We start from the raw sequence: 18,012 nt of genomic DNA, 5'->3' as shown, positions 1-18,012 counted from the left end.
TCATCTATAATTTTTAAAAGGTCGATAGGAAGCATGTCAGATCCTGGGCTTTTCCTGTTATTATAAGTTCTATGTGTTCCAGGTGCCCTCTTTCATCATCGAACAGTTCATCGATGTATTCTGTCCAACGTTGTACTTTCTCATCGGTCTCTGTTATAGCAACCCCGTGTCTATCCAGAAGTGCACCAGTGAGATTTTGCTTTCTTAGTCCAGCCATTTCTTTGACTTTCTTATGAAGGTTAAATAGATCGTATCTTTTTGGAGGTCCTCGATCTCTTTGCATTTCTCTTCAAAGTGTTTTTCTTTTGCCTGCTTTATCAGCTTCCTTATCTGGTGGTTAATCTCCCTGTATTTCTTGTCATCTTTGTTCTTATATTGTCTCCGTTGTTCCATCATATTCAGTATCTCGTCGTTCATCCATTTCTCTTTTCTCCTTGTGAAAGTCTTTAGTATATCTTTACAAGGTTCTAGTATGCAATGTTTTAGTTGCTCCCAGTGCTCGTCAATGTCATTGGTGTCTATGTTCAGCTCTCTACAGTTCGTATGCAGTTCGTATTGAAGATATTCTTTTACGTTGTGTTCTTTAAGCTTGCTTATGTCTATTGTGCACATACACAGTTTTGAACGTTAATTACAAAAAAAAATTAATTCGAATTTAGGGCTGCATTAAGTCTCACTTACATTGCACCATAATTTTAGATTCTTACCTATGCATCTCAGATGGAAATGCATTGTGGCAAGCTGAAAATTGATCTAAAATTCAATGGTGCAACGTGTATGTTTTCTAAGCTGAGTTGTAGCGATTTTTATACACGTCTCAAGTTTAAGATGTCTTGGTGCAACCAGGCATAAATTGCATGTTATAATGGAATACTGGCGTATCTTAAAAAAATGCCAAAGCCTCAATTTCACATTTTAAGATTACATCCTAACAGAAACATTAGAATATATCACAGAAAGTGATGGAGTCAAAGAAAGCTGGGCAAAAATTAAGTCTAATACTTTAGCCTCGCCCACGTTCTTGGTAAAAAATATTAATAAAAATAAATCGCTTCCAAGGAGAAGAACTCCATATGGTTTTATACAGAAGTGAAAAAAAAATATAAAAAAAATAAAAAGTTTACCTGAACCTGAAATACATGTCAACCAAGACACAACTTCTTCTTCAGGTGCCGTGTCCGTATTCAGACCGTCATCATGTTTACAAGTTCCTGAAACCTCTCTCTACCCACATAACAATGATGTTCGCATCATGTTCTAAGCATATCCTACCAACATTCGTCGAAGTATATCCTTTTTAGTATATGCGTAGTACAAGCATAGCATGTACCATAAAAAACATTCTAAATTTCATGTTCTTTGCATGTGCCTCAAAGAATATTCCTGCACCGAATATACTGAGCACATTCGGGTACGTAGTATCTCGGAATGTTCGTAAAAGTTTATTCTTAGAATATACCTTAATCGAATATTCTTAGTATATGCGTAAGTATATGCAAAAGTATATACTTAACACATACCTACTTGTATATACTTTTAAAATATCTAAAAATAATATACTGTATGTACGTACCTATAGGAAGAAGAATAATATGTGATTATATATAGATTATCAACTTCGCGTTAAGAATAATTAATAAAATTTATGTATTTTAGTAGGTACTACTGAACTATCGAATTCATTTTTTTTAAACCGTTTTAATTGTATGGTAAAAAGTTTAAAACTTAATTCTATTGTGAAGAAAAATGAGAAATTCTCGTTTCGTTTTCAGTTGAAATGAATACACCATTTTGATTTGAGTTTATACCATAAGTAAAATAATTTTCGGGAATCCGGAAACGGCCATTCATTGTCATTCTGACCCTTGCATTGCATTTTATACCTGCACAAGGGAAGGGGGTAGGTAACAAAAGAGCAAAATATGAAAATAGTTTCCAGTGCATTTATGTCTACGCTGTTAGGAAGGACTAAGTATTTCTAGCTACAAGGACTAAAACATTTTTAAGAACATAAAAAGCAGTTTGAAAATAATAAATTCATATTGGTACTTCAATATTTCCTAAATACCTAGTAAGTAAAAGTATGTATAATGTATATAGATACCTATAAATTTTAGTAATTTACATACATATTATAATATATTTGGCTATTATATAATTATATAAGCAGCATTTTTATTTTGATGTGCACATAATAACTAAATATATTACTTATATTTTATATATAGGTTACTTACCCATATAATATTTATTATACATAGGAACCTATATAACTAACTAAAGTTTATATATTTTATACTTACTTTTCACGTAATATTGTAGAATGTAATAACTACATTCTCATATGCAATTAGAATATGTAAACATAATATATTAGTAGAACCAAAGAATACTAACACACCCTGTGGGTGTGTTACTATTCTTTGGTAGAACCTATAGGATGAGATTGGGTGATGTTGAAAACATACTTCTGAGAAATACAGCACATCCTTGGAATATTCTTCCCATATACTAAAAATATGTGCGATAGTACATTCTAAGTATATAACTAGAAGGTATATAGCACTTCCTTGGAATATTCTTCCCATATACTAAAATATGTGCGATAGTACATTCTAATTATATAAATAGAAGGTTTATAGCACCTCCTTAGAATCTTCTAAAAAGTATGTTCTTGGTATATACTGAAAAGAAGTGCGGTAGTACATTCTAAGTATATACATAGAACGTTTAAGTACTGTAATGTAGTATATACTCAGTATATGCTCTGCACATTCGCAATAGTAATTACGCATATTCTAAGTATATACTTTTTCTGAAAAGTATGTTCTATGAATCTACTAAGAACATGAAATTGTTATGTGGGTATCGGCTGCTGCGCGAAATAACTCTTCTACCGTGGAACCACACCATTGTCTAATATTACGCAACCATGAAATAAGGCAAAGTAGATGGTATTTAGGCCCTCTAATTATATGGCCGAAGTATTCTGTTTTTCTCCTCTTTATGCTGTTTGGTTTATGAGCAGACGTTCTGAATTCATCATTTGGAGAATATTTTCATTGGAAGTGTGCGAAACCCACGATACCTTTAGGATTCGTCTATAGCACCACAATTACAATGCTTCTAGTTTATTTAGCATTGTGGTTTTTAACGTCCATGTCTCACAACCGTACAATAATATAGACCACACATAACATTCTAGGACACATTCAAAACACAACAGGAATACGATAATTACAAGACAGTAAGAAACGAAACTCATCCACTTGTAAGAAGAATAAAAAATGATCACTTGGGACGTTTTTTGAAAGAAATGAAACATGATTTTTATGGTCTACAAAAGGAAATATAGCACTTTATATGAGGTCAAGTCAAATAATGGAGGTAAAAGAACGAATAGAACCAAAATGCACAGAAAAGGATACATGGATTAACTATCTAAAAAGGCTCTATGAAGAGGAAGAACAAATGATGCTAGAACCGGAAACATCAGAAATTACCATAAATGAAGAAGTTAATATAAGTACACAGGAAGTTCGAAAAATACTTGAAGAGATGGAGAACAGAAAAAGCTGCAGGTAAGGACGGAATACCAAACGAATTGCTGAAATATTGTGGAGCAGCAATGGCAGAACAATTAACAACATTAATTAACAAAATTATAAAATACGATACAATACCGAAAGAATGGAGAACGAATTCTACTGTTCAAAAAAGGAGATAAAAAACAGCCAGAAAACTACAGACGTCTCAACTTGTTAAATACTAAATTAAAAACTAATGAATCAGACGATAAGTTTAGCAGATGAACAACAGGGTTTTCGTACTGAAAGATCGTGTACAGATGCAATATTCGTCATAAAGCAAATTACTTACAAATCACGCGAGTATAGAGTATAATACGCCAGAATTTCTATGTCTGATTGACTCGAAGAAAGCATTTGACAGAGTAAGACTCTGTGTAATCTATATTCTAAATAATAGAGAAGTTCCCCTCGATATCGTATTGTATTGTATAATACATAGTGCGGCAGATTCGTGCAAATATTATAAGAATTGTGCATTTAATGATTGAAGCATATAATTTGGACCAAATATACTTCACATAGAAAGGTTCAAAATTAGATAGGAGGCCATCTCACATTTTGCCTTTTACAAAAATGGTGGGGATTCAAAATGGCGACTATACATATGTGACTAATAGCACGATAACTTTTGAACGAGACTGCAGATTTCAACCAAATTTGGTTTATAGGTTCTTTTTTTTATGTATAAGATCGAGGTCTTGAACCGGAAGAATCGGTTTACCAGAAGTTGTGTTTTTCCTGGTTTTTATGTAAAAATATGTTGTTTTTTTTTCAAATATTTCACCCTGTATGTATTAATTTTTTAAATAGTTAATACGTCCATTAAAAAGAGCGTAAAAATAATTTTTAGGAAATATTTTTAACTTCTTAGTTATGTTAATTACCATTTATTAAGTGCAAAACGTATCTTCACATGTACCTATATGCGGCAGATTCGAGCAAATATTATAAGAATTATTGTGCATTTAATGATAGAAGCATATAATTTGGACCACATATACTACACATATAGAGGTTCAAATTTAAATACGAGGCGATCTCAGTTTTTGTTCCTTTTACAAAAATGGCGGGCTTCAAAATGGCGACTATACATATGTGACTGATAGCACGATAACTTTTGAACGAGATGTCAGATTTCAACCAAATTTGGTATATAGGTTCTTTTTTTGATGAATAATATCGAGGTCTTGAATCGGAAAAATCGGTTTACCAGAATTTGTGTTTTTACTGTTTTTTTTTTATGTAAAAATATGTTGTGTCTTTTTCAATTCTTTCACCCTGTATATATTAATTTTTCAAAAAGGTGATGAAAAGAGCGTAAAAATATTTTTTAGGAAATATTTTGAACTCTTTAGTTATATTGATTACCATTTAATATATGCATAACGTATCTTCACATGTAAGTACCTATGTGCGGCAGATTCGTGCAAATAATAATATAAGAATTATTGTGTCTAATGGTAGAAGCATATATTTTAGATTACTCATACTACACATACAAAGATTCAAATTTAAATATGAGGCCATCTCAGACAATATTCAACATGTGAACATACGTTATGCATTTATTAAATGGTAATTAAAACAACTGAAAAGTTCAAAATATTTCCTAAAAAATATATTTACACTCTTTTCAATGGCGTTATTACCTTTTTAAAAAATTTATATATACAGGGTGAAAGAATTGAAAAAGAAACAACATATTATTACATACAAAAAACAGTAAAAACACAAATTTTGGTAAACCGATTCTTCCCGTTCAAGATCTCGATATTATTCATCAAGAAAAGAACCTATATACCAAATTTGGTTGAAATCTGACGTTTCGTTTAAAAGTTATCGTGGTATTAGTCACATATGTATAGTCGCCATTTTGAATGCCCGCCATTTTTGTAAAGGAAACAAAAACTGAGATGGCCTCGTATCTACATTTAAACCTTTATATGTGTAGTATATGTGGCCCAAATTATATGCTTCTACCATTAAATGCACAATAATAATTCTTTTAATATTTGCACGAATCTGCCGCATATAGGTATATGCTGGTGCAAAACCTCGTGAACCTTGAAAATGCGTATGTATAACCGAAATAAAATAAAGCCTAAAAACATACGACTATTTTATTTGCTGCGAATTGCGCGACAGGGTCCCATCTGCACACTGATATTTTCAGTAATGTCGGATTCAATCGTTTCGTTCGTATATTGACGTCACCAAATGAATGAATTAGGTTCACGAGATTTTGTAACAGCCTTACATGTGAAGATACGTTTTGCACTTAATAAATAGTAATTAACATAACTAAAAAGTTAAAAATATTTCCTAAAAAATATTTTTACGCTGTTTTCAATGGTGGTATTAACTTTTTGAAAAATTAATACATACAGGGTGAAAGAATTGAAAAAAAAACAGCATATTTTTACATAAAAACCAGGAAAAACACAACTTCTGGTAAACCGATCATTCCGGTTCGAGAACTCGATCTTATACATCAAAGAAGGAACCTATATACCAAATTTGATTAAAATCTGAAGTCTCGTTCAAAAGTTATCGTGCTATTAGTCACAATGTATAGTCGCCATTTTGAATCCTCGCCATTTTTGTACAAGGCAAAATCTGAGATGGCCTCATATCTAGATTTGAACCTTTATATGTGCAGTATATGTGGTCCAAATTATATACTTCTATCATTAAATGCACAATTGTTTCACATATCGGCTGCACTAACATCAGAATTTATATGTCTGATTTACTTGAAGAAAGCATTTGACAGAGTAAGACTCAAATGTGTAATTCATCTTCTGTGTAATAGAGAAGTTACACTAGATATCATAAGAACTATTGAAAACATCTACCAAAACAACAAAATGGAAGTCAGAATAGATGGACAACTTACAGAGTCTATAGACATAGGCAGCGGAATAAAACATGAAGACTCATTGAGCACGATTCTCTTCAATTTAATCATGGATGAAATCATCAAAACCGTTACTAAAGGAAGAGTATACAGAACGGGAAACAAAGAAGTAAAAATATTCTGTTACGCAGACGACGCAGTATTGATAGCCCAAGATGAAGATATTCTGTAAATATTGGTCCACAGATACATAAGAGCAAAAAATTTATATATACTAAGGATTTCCATAGTTTTCACTGTATTCCTTCACTCAACCGTTCTCTCCAGCTCTTTCTGTCTTGCCAGTCCCCTTCTTGTAGATTTCTTCTCTCCCTAGCTTCGTCCACTTCATCTCTGAAGGATCTTCGGGGTCTGCCTCTCTTCCTTTTTCCTATCGGGCTCCATTATGTTATTCGGTTTATCCAACGATTTTGGTCTGCTCTTCTGACCTTCCCGTACCAGGTTAATCTCTTCTGTTCTATGTACATTGGAACCTCGATAAGTCGGATTAATCGGGACCGCGGCCGATCCGGGTTATCGAAAATCCGGGTTAGCCGGAGAATATGGTAAAAATTAATAAAATACGGTACTTTTACAGATAAACTTAATTATAATTGCCAAAAGAATGAAATACTTATGTCCAGTACATCTAAATTACGTACAGTTGTATACCTTATTGTTTATTTCTTGGTAAAAAAACTCAGTCAAAGTGAAAACATTTTTATTTTATCTGATGAAAATCGATCCGGGTTAGCCGGACTTCCGGGTTATCGGAGGTCGACTTATCGGGGTTCCACTGTAGTCTATTATGTCTGAGTTCACTCCCATTCTTCTCTTAATCTCTATGTTATTTATTCTATCTCTCCTTGTTACTCTGCAGCTTCTTCTTAGAAATTCCATCTCTCTTGCTCTTATTTTGTTTTTGGTTTTCTTATTTATTGTCCAATTTTCACACCCATAAGTGAGGATACTTCTTGTCATGGTATTATATATTCTTATTTTTGTTTTTATGCTGATGCTCTTATCCCACAGTATTGGGTTCAATTTTCGTATACAGTCTCTTGTTTGTTCTAGTCTATTTTTTATATAAAATAAATAAGAAAATCTACGGTTTCGTTTTGATTAAAATCTGTCTTCCTCCATCCCCCGATAGTACTATTTCTAGGTCTACCTGTTGTCAAGGAAGCTCTGAAGAAGACAGATTTTTACCATTACGACCGTAGTTTCTCGATATAAATTAAAACAATTTATATCGCAGTATGGTTAGAACGCCCTCCAACGGGAATAAGTGAAATTAATTTCGACTCGATTCAAGTTCTCTGTTTACCTAGGTATAACCATACCAACAGGCACCGCTAGGAAAACATTCCACTTTGCAGTTCAGAGAACCCGTACGAAACGAGTCTGTGTACTCTATACAGAGTATGGCATTAGTAAAATAAGAAAATCTACGGTTTCATTTTGATTTAAATCTGTCTCCCTCCATCCCCCGATAGTAGTATTTCTAGGTCTACCTGTTGTTAAGGAGGATCTGAAGAAGACAAATTTAGACCAACACGACCGTAGTTTCTCGATATAAATTAAAACAATTTATATCGCAGTATGGTTAGAACGCCCTCCAACGGGAATAAGTGAAATTAATTTCGACTCGATTCAAGTTCTCTGTTTACCTAGGTATAACCATACCAACAGGCACCGCTAGGAAAATATTCCACTTTGCAGTTCAGAGAACCCGTACGAAACGAGTCTGTGTACTCTATACAGAGTATGGCATTAGTAAAATAAATAAGAAAATCTACGGTTTCGTTTTGATTAAATTGATTAAATTTGATTTGATTAGCGGTGTCTGTTGGTATGGTTATACCTGGGTAAACAGAGAACTTGAATCGAGTCGAAATTCATTTCCTTATTCCCCGTTAGAAGGCGTTCTAACGATACTGCGATATAAATTGTTTTAATTTATATCGAGAAACTACGGTCGTAATGGTAAAAATTTGTCTTCTTCAGAGCCTCCTTGACAACAGGTAGACCTAGAAATAGTACTATCGGGGGATGGAGGAAGACAGATTTTAATCAAAACGAAACCGTAGATTTTCTTATTTATTTTACTAATGCCATACTCTGTATAGAGTACACAGACTCTTTTCGTACGGGTTCTCTGAACTGCAAAGTGGAATATTTTCCTAGCGGTGCCTGTTGGTATGGTTATACCTGGGTAAACAGAGAACTTGAATCGAGTCGAAATTCATTTCTATTTTTTATATCTTCCTCAGTTGTTCCTTTGTTTGATATTATGAAACCTAAATACTTGTACTTATCTGTTCCTCTGATTTGTTTACCTTCGTCTATTTCCAGTTTTTTATTTCTGTATTCTCCGTTGTTAGGTATTCATTTTTCTTAGGTTTGTTGCCATCCCATTATTTGTATATTCCTGCTCCAGTTTCCTCATCATAAAACTGAGGCCATCTTCGTCTTGTGCGATCACTATTTAGTCGTCAGCAAAACTTAGGGTATATACAGTCGGAAAAATGAAAGAATACCCATGAACGAACATATAAAACACGCTGTATTTTCCTGTCACCGTGTCACAAAGAAAATTGCCCAGCGCAAGTACATGTAATAATAATTATTATTACATGTACTTGCGCTGGCAAATTTTTTGTATGACACGGTGACAGGAAAATACAGCGTGTTTTATATGTTCGTTCATGGGTATTCTTTCATTTTTCCTACTGTAGATATTCGTTCCTTACTGGTATACCCATTCCTTCGCATTTTATTTTCCATGGTTTCAGGGTCTTTTCCAGGAATATTTTGAACAGGGTAGGGGATGTGGAGCAGCCCTGTAGTAGTCCTTTTGTCGTCTTAAATCTGCATATTCGATTGCCCATTTTGATAGCTACTGTGTTATTCTTGTAGAGTGCTTTTACTGCTGTAATTAATCTTCGTGGGACTTCAATGTCTTCCATTGCTTCCCATAGCTTGGTTCTAGGTATCGAGTCATACGCCTTCTTAAGATCTACAAAAGCCAGATCGACGGATCTATTTTTGGCCATCATTTTTTTCTATTAGTTGTTCGACCGTGTAAACGTGAACCAAGCATGCTTTCCCCGCTGTGAATTCTGCCTGGTCTTCTCCGATTTTATCCTGTATATACAAATATACATATTACTAATTTTTTCTTTATGGTCTTTCCATACAGTCTGTCTATAGATGACATTATGCTGATTCCTCGATAGTTTTCGCAGTTTTTTCTATATATGCCATATGTGTCATATATGCTTGAGTCCATTCTGCCGGTAAGTCTTCCCCATTCAGTGTTATCGCAAACATTTTGTGTATCGCACATAGGAGTATTTGGGAAACAAAACCGGACAAAACTATAATAACGTAAATTTAATTTATTCTACCTGCCATTTCGTACATTTAGACTAATTGCTGGGTTTTAGTCCTGTCGCCAGGGGGGTACAACGGCCTCCTGTATTCAGATGGACTTACCCAAGTTTTTTTTTATGTATTTTGACCCGTAGAACACGAATTTTTTGGGTAACAGTTGATCCGGATGTCGATAAGATTGTTATAAACAAAGAAGTTGAGGAATTACATAACAGCGATTTCTCGCAAAACAAAACATGTTTTTGTATTTTTTGGGCCATTCTAACCAAAAAGTGTTCCTACAAATTTTTTCGTAGGATGCATAGTTTTCGAGATAAACGCGGTGGAACTTTCAAAAAATCGAAAAATTGCAATTTTTGAACCCGAATAACTTTTGATTAAAAAATAAAATAGCAATTCTGCTTACCGCATTTGAAAGTTCAAGTCAAAGTATATCGGTTTTAGTTATTTGCATTGCTAAAAATTTATTATTTTATTGTTAAACAAAAGTATAAACACCTAGTGCTGGAGTGATGTTTTCAATGATTTCTCATTTAAAATCGAACGAGTAGGTAGAGTAGGTACAAGTGCAAGCGAGGCTATTTCTACGTAGCATGCATGTAAACGCATGTATTAGGCACGGGAAACACTATGTGTTTATAGCTTTTTTTAGCAATAAACACATAAATTTTTAGCAATGTATATATTCGAAACCGATAGAATTTGACTTGAACTTTCAAATGCGGTAAGCAGAATTGCTATTTTATTTTTTAATCAAAAGTTTTTCGGGTTCAAAAATTGCAATTTTTCGATTTTTTGAAAGTTCAACCGCGTTTATCTCGAAAACTATGCATCCTACGAAAAAACTTGTAGGAACATTTTTTGGTTAGAATGGCCCAAAAAATACAAAAACATGTTTTGTTTTGCGAGAAACCACTGTTATGTAATTCCTCAACTTCTTTGTTTATAACAATCTTATCGACATCCGGATCAACTGTTACCCAAAAAATTCGTGTTCTACGGGCCAAAATACATAATAAAAACTTGGGTAAGTCCATCTGAATACAGGAGGCCGTTGTACCCCCCCTGGCGACAGGACTATTTGGGTCAGGTAAATACTTTATATATAATGACCTGTTTAATATGCTTTGAATTTTGAACTTATTTAATTGTTTATGCAAATAATCGGATTAAGTGTTGATAGCATAATGCATTCTAGGGATTAAGTGTTACTAAGAACGAGTTACTGAAATAAGTCTAATAAGACTGTAACAACAAATAGTCATATTTAAAGTGTATTTAGACTTTGCATACATTATAATATATTTTAAATATTTGTTTAGCTAATATTAATCGTCTTCTTCTTCGCTTTTATTTTCTTCCTGATCTGTATTATCGTCGCTATCCTCTTCATGAGATGTAGTTGGAGTAAACAAAATGGCGGAAGTAGGCGGATAATTTAACAACGTTGTTTGTTAGCTAACAAGTTTATTAGTACTACTATGCATAAATTGTAGCCCGACAAGACCCGACACATTAAAAAAAACACTGCTGTTTGATAAATTTAAGTAAAAATATATACCAAAATAATTACTTTTATTATATGACTATTAAATATGAAAAATAATTATTCATTCAATTGTAATTTTAAAATAGAGTACATATCTTCTTCTGCCATATTCACAAAGTTTTTCCACTAAACTTCTCTACAGAAAAACACAGTATTAAATTTAAAATTCACAGAAACTAAAAACGCCGAGATCAAAAGCAATCGATTTCGCCAAGAACTAAGATCCAACTGACCTAGCTGAGAGGTGCACACCAGGAGGTTGATTTATACCTACCATTAGATGGGTCGGTTACTTAGGTAGTGGAAAATGAGGTTTAGCCAGGGTTTTATATAAGTTGCCGATTTCGACTTTTGTCCGGTTTTATTAAATAAATACCCCTATGTGTATCGTGCGGAATAGCTTCTCCGATCCGTTCTTTATCAATTCATTTGGTATTCCGCCGGAGCCTTCTGCTTTTTTGTTCTTTAGGGTTTTAATCGTTCTTTTTACCCCAGCTAGGCTTAATTCGATTTCGTCATGTATATAGATTTCTATTCCGTTTCTATCTGATTCTTTGAATTGGGTGCGATTTTCGGTTAGCAATTTTTTATAGTATTCTTACCACTCGTTTTCTTTGATTTGACCGATCTTGATTTTCTCTGTCTTATTTCTTTGGAGTGACTTTAAGATACGCCATGACTCTGAATTTCTCGTTCCTCCTATGTGTTGTTCTATCTCTGTGCATGGTTTTTCCCATATTTCATTTTTTTCATTTGCTACTTTTCTTTTTACTTCTTTATTTTTTTCCCTGTAGAGTTCCAGGTCCTCATAGATATTTTATATCGACTTCCTTCTTCTCTTTTATGCATGCTTTTATGCATTTCAGTGTGTCTTCGTTTAATTTTGTATTCTGGTGGATGTATGTTTGGTCTTCGTCTCCAAGAGCTTCTAGGACTGCTGTCTTTATGCAGGTTTTTATGTGTTCGTAAGTCTGTTCTAAATAATACCTAAACTCTTCTAGCTTTTGGTCCAATCTTCGTTTATATAAGTCTTTTATGGGGTCTTCTTCTAATAGGTTTATTTTGAATTTATTCTCTTTTATTGAGCACAAATTGACAGGTATTGTCGGAGCCGTAGATTCGTCAGTATCTCCCAAGGTCGGTTTCTGTTTGGTCCATATAAAGGGGAATTCCATCCTAGCGATTACTAGTTTGTGGAGCAAAAAATTTAATATGACAATTTGATCTCATAACTATAACAATAGAACTAAAGAACCAATCAGATGTAAAATAGAAATTGATGGCATCCGTATTGAATAAGTAATGGAAATAAAATACCTTGGAATTACACTGTTCAACTGTGCTATGGAGAACTGGACAAAGAACTTCTAAAGTTGTAGTCAGCGACTAAATCAAAATATTCGCATTTAGAAGGTATTTTTTAAAATATAGTCGGTTCGCTAAACTCAGACACAACTGGCTAGTTGTTTTAGTAAGTAATTTTGCCAATTTGGTAAAATTGGCGAAAAAATAATTACCAAATAGTTAAGAGGCTACAGTAGCGATCAACAGGTAGCAACAAACGCGTTCCAAGATTGCGGCTCTAATTTTGAATATTTTGTCGAGATATTTGGCACACATATTCGTAATATAATAAAGAATGGCGGTACAGAGCCCAATTTCAGAAATATGTTAGTACGTGGAAATTACTCTATAACTAAATAAAATATTGAAAAAAGGAGCCTGTACCGCCATTAAGAAGAAAAGAAAAACTTTCTTTAACTAAACTTTTTTATCCCATGCCTAGATTTTGTGTAATCTTGGAACTACTAAAATTTTTTATTTCTAACAAGAAATCGAACATATTATAACTAAATAACTAATTAGGCAACATAGAGAAATTATCACTGTCATTTTGACAAACCTGCGTCAGATTTTCTCTAATGTGTTCTGTCATCTATATCGTTATCTGTTCAGTGCAGTAGTGTGTTAATTTAATAATTCGTTTTTGTTGTTTCATAGGAAAGTAGTGTTTATTGATAGTTAATTTATTATATATTTGTTGTTGTTGAATAAGTTGTTGGGCTCTTTGAAAGAATAGATTGTTGTTAATTGTGAGTTTTAGTTATAATATGTAGGTAGATAAGTATATTTTACGTAAAAATATTTCGAATTTTAATGCGAGTATATAAAGTTTTAGGAGGATTTTTTATTCTAAAAATATTATCAATAGTTTAACAAAATGGAAAAAGTAAAAATCAAACGAAAAATAAAGTGAAACCTTCCAAGAAAAAGTCCATTAAAACCCGTGCCAAAATTATGCGAAAATCGAAATTTGTTTCGCTTCACAACAAAAAATTATTATTTATTATTGTTTTATTATTAGATATTTCATGCAAATACCTTTCTAAATACCTATCTTAACATAAAATTTTCACCCATTTCAGTTTATTTTTATAAATATCTATTTATTAATAATAAAATCGTTTTCTATTACTTCCATTTAGCGCGACTATGATATTGTCAAAATATTAATCTGAGATAATGTCAAAGATTACCAATGTTGCCAAAGTTTATGATACTATCTCCCAAAGTTATATTTTGTTGCTACCTGTTGATCGCTACTGTTTACTCTTAATAATTACTAAATAGTTAGTATTTTGTCAATTTTGGCAATATTTGCAAAAAACAAAAAAATTACCTACTAAAATCACTAGCCAGTTGCGTCTGAGTTTAGCGAACTGACTATACAAATTCTTTGTTATTTCTTGTTCATTATTAGGTTTATGTTTGAATGGTGTTTGAAATGTTAATTTATTTCCTATCGTTTTAATTTTCTCCGATATTGCTTTTATGTAGGTATAGTAGTGTTATTTTCGCTATTCAATTCGGTCTTTCATTGAAAATTTCTTATTTTTTATAAACGACAATACCGATAATAATTTTTGTTTCGCTTCACAACAAAAAATTATTATTTATTATTGTTTTATTATTAGATATTTCATGCAAATACCTTTCTAAATACCTATCTTAACATAAAATTTTCACCCATTTCAGTTTATTTTTATAAATATCTATTTATTAATAATAAAATCGTTTTCTATTACTTCCATTTAGCGCGACTATGATATTGTCAAAATATTAATCTGAGATAATGTCAAAGGTTACCAATGTTGCCAAAGTTTATGATACTATCTCCCAAAGTTATATTTTGTTGCTACCTGTTGATCGCTACTGTTTACTCTTAATAATTACTAAATAGTTAGTATTTTGTCAATTTTGGCAATATTTGCAAAAAACAAAAAAATTACCTACTAAAATCACTAGCCAGTTGCGTCTGAGTTTAGCGAACTGACTATACAAATTCTTTGTTATTTCTTGTTCATTATTAGGTTTATGTTTGAATGGTGTTTGAAATGTTAATTTATTTCCTATCGTTTTAATTTTCTCCGATATTGCTTTTATGTAGGTATAGTAGTGTTATTTTCGCTATTCAATTCGGTCTTTCATTGAAAATTTCTTATTTTTTATAAACGACAATACCGATAATAATTTTTTAATAAAACAGATGTTAACAAATGTTTCTTTAATATTGATGTGATTTGATTTGTAATTTAGATATGTTGGTTTTCTGTACACCTGAGTCTCATATTCAGTAAGAGATCATATTTATTTACTATGGAATTACTATACTTTATTTCACGTTAAGAATAGAACATTTCGAAGATAGCCCCATGCATTTCTTATGAACGATAGAAGCGCGCCGATGCCATGCCGTACTGATTAGAATAAATCGTATATCGGCAGTCGAGTAGCCACCTGTGCCCGAGAGGTTTGGCAACACTGATCTCCATAAGCGTAACGTTCTATTGCTAACGCGAAATAAAGTATAACAGGAGGGTCATACTGTTATTGCATGTGGTTGTCTTTAAAGACAATTCATAAATTAAAGAAAACAAGTTCTGACGAGTATTCATAAGTTCAAGTTAATTTCATGTAATCGAATGAAATATCTTCCAATTAAGTCGTCCCGGTAACGCAACTCTATATTCCGGATAAAGTCATCTATTAATATAGGTACATCTGAATTGTCAATATAAAATTAAATTATTAGAAGAATTTTTTCTGCCAAGTAACAATACATATTTTTAGATAGTAGCATAACCTTTTGATAGTTTATATTAATCATCAATTTTCGTGTAAAACAAACAAATATATTTATCATAATAATAACTAGTTATTTTATGTAGCCAGGTGGCTTAATACCTCAGGCAATCAATGGGCTTAATCAATATTTTGGAAGACGTTTATCAGATTGGACGGGAGGAAATAGAAACCAAGGTAAATTGCTCTGTGATATTATAAATCCCTTTTAATTTTACAATTTTTTCTTTTTACACTTTTTTTACAGTCAGTGTGAAACTTTTAACATTATACAGTGAGCACGTAAAGGTTGGAATAAATTCACTTTCTCAAGAATGGACGATTTTGGAGATAAATCCCGAAACAGGTCGAATTTTATTTTTGAATTATAATTTTTGGCATATATATCATACTCGTGACGTCATCTAACTTGACTTGATGACGTAATCGATGATTTTTTTAAATGAGAATAAGGGTCGTGTGCTAGCTCATTTGAAAGGTTATTCAATTCGCTATTCAATACTATAAACATTAACATATCTAATTATTTATACAGGGTGACCAAAAATATTTTTGAATTAAATTAATTGAAGCAAAAAAAAAATGTGTGTAATTTATTTCGATTCAGACCAAACAGAGCCACTGCAGACAATATGTTCATACTAGAACGAGACAAGAAAAAAATTATGAATATATCTCCCACTTCAAACTGCTACCCACCTACCTCCCGACAGTTTAAACATTTAATTTAAGCAAAAAGCAATGTTTATTTGTCAAATAAGCATGTTTTTCTGATTTCTGATAGCAATAAAATATATTTCGAATTAAATAAATTATATACATTCTTCTTTTTGCGTCAATTAATTTAATTCAAAAAAATTTTTTGGCCACCGTGTATACATTATTATTATGTTAATGTTAATATTATTAAATGAAGAATTGGACGACTTTCGAAATGAGCTAGCACACGACCCCTATTGTCATTTAAAAAAAATCATCGATTACGTCATCATGCCCAGGTAGATGACGTCGCTAGTATGATATACAGTGTGTCAATTTGAAAAGGTGCCACCCTCTATAAATTGATCTCTACAGAAAATCTAAAAATATACAGAAACACGTCAAATTTATTTGTGAGGGGGACATTTTATAGATCTGTTTTTAACTAAATTACATCAACCCTCTAGCGGGGCAAACACAACCCCCAAAATATTTAATGGAAAGGGGGTTGAGTGATACCCCATTTTAAAGGTCGTTTAACTACCTTTTCAAAAATACCACATACATTATATTTTTTTTCAGTTCACACCCACCTGCCTGTTGGCAGTTTGAACAGTGAAATGAAGTCTCATTTAAAAAATCGTCGATTACGTCATCACGCCCATATGGATGACGTCACTCGTATGATATGTAGATATGTCAAAATATCATAATTTAAAAATAAAAATCGACCTATTTCGAGAGTCTTCCTTAAAGTCGCTGGTTTACGAAATATAGAATTTATTTCAGACATTTGCACCATACTGTATGTACCTACCTATATATCAAAGAATCTTAATTTAAAAATAAAAATCGAACTGTTTCAGTATTTCTCCTTAAAGTCGACGGCTTGCGAAATAACGAATTTGTTCCTTTGATTTGCACCATACTGTATGTTGTATAATACAATATTCTGTTTTAGAGCGTAAAAAATCCGTAAAAATAAAGCTTACAAAAAGGCAACGACGTATTTTTTATAAGCATATAAAATTGGGCACTCTGAAGTCTAGAACTAGTTCCAAATTTAGAGAATTTAGTCCAATGGGATGTTATATACAGTGTGGAAACTATGGACCTTTGAATCCTGGTATAGCTACAGCAGGTAAAACACATATTGATTTAAGACTCTTAGTACCTACGTTCTTTAAAGGTAAAATATTGCAAAACCTCTAAATTTTAAAGAACCGCTTGGATTGACATGAAATTTGGCATACACATAGCTAACAAGTCAAAGAAAAAAATTGATATTGTGCCGATGTGTGCTTTTTCCCTAGGGGTGAGTTTCACCCCCTTTTGGGGGTGAAAAATATATGTTCGAAATAAGTCCAGAAATGGATAAAATGACTAATTTTAAGCAACTTTTTATCTATAAAGTTTTTTCACCAAGTTAATACTTTTCGAGTTATTTGCGAGTGAATATGTTAATTTCTCTACAAAATAACCACGTTTTCAGACGCTTTTTCGCAGATAACTCAAAAAGTAAGTATTTGGTCGAAAAAAAAAATCTTACCAAAAATATAGCACCTTGAAAAGTGAAAAACATGATGTATATATTAGGTCACCATACCTAGTAGAAGCAGAGTTGTAGCTAATGAAAAATAGGTTCATATTCGTCAAATTCCAAATCGAATATTTTAACGTGCCAAAAACCAAAAAACGAAGCACTTTTTGGGGAAAACTCATTTTAACTTTTTTAAAGT

General features: G+C 32.4%; 1 protein-coding gene across 2 annotated transcripts in view; it reads left to right on the top strand.

The window, feature by feature from the left end:
- The window catches only part of LOC114324508 (proline-, glutamic acid- and leucine-rich protein 1-like), a 39,098-nt gene that overhangs the window by 14,031 nt on the left and 7,055 nt on the right, over nucleotides 1-18,012 (top strand). Inside the window, exons 5-6 of one of the 2 annotated variants that reach the window (XM_028272363.2) lie at nucleotides 15,661-15,751; nucleotides 17,235-17,414. In XM_028272363.2, coding sequence (XP_028128164.1) covers nucleotides 15,661-15,751; nucleotides 17,235-17,414 — 271 coding nt within the window. The remainder of the gene's footprint in view (nucleotides 1-15,660; nucleotides 15,752-17,234; nucleotides 17,415-18,012) is intronic. The other variant, XM_028272366.2, reaches the window with a different exon arrangement.

The sequence above is a fragment of the Diabrotica virgifera genome, chromosome 2 (assembly GCF_917563875.1).
Source record: "Diabrotica virgifera virgifera chromosome 2, PGI_DIABVI_V3a".
Classification (NCBI taxonomy): domain Eukaryota; kingdom Metazoa; phylum Arthropoda; class Insecta; order Coleoptera; family Chrysomelidae; genus Diabrotica; species Diabrotica virgifera.
This window is presented reverse-complemented; position numbering and strand designations above follow the sequence as displayed.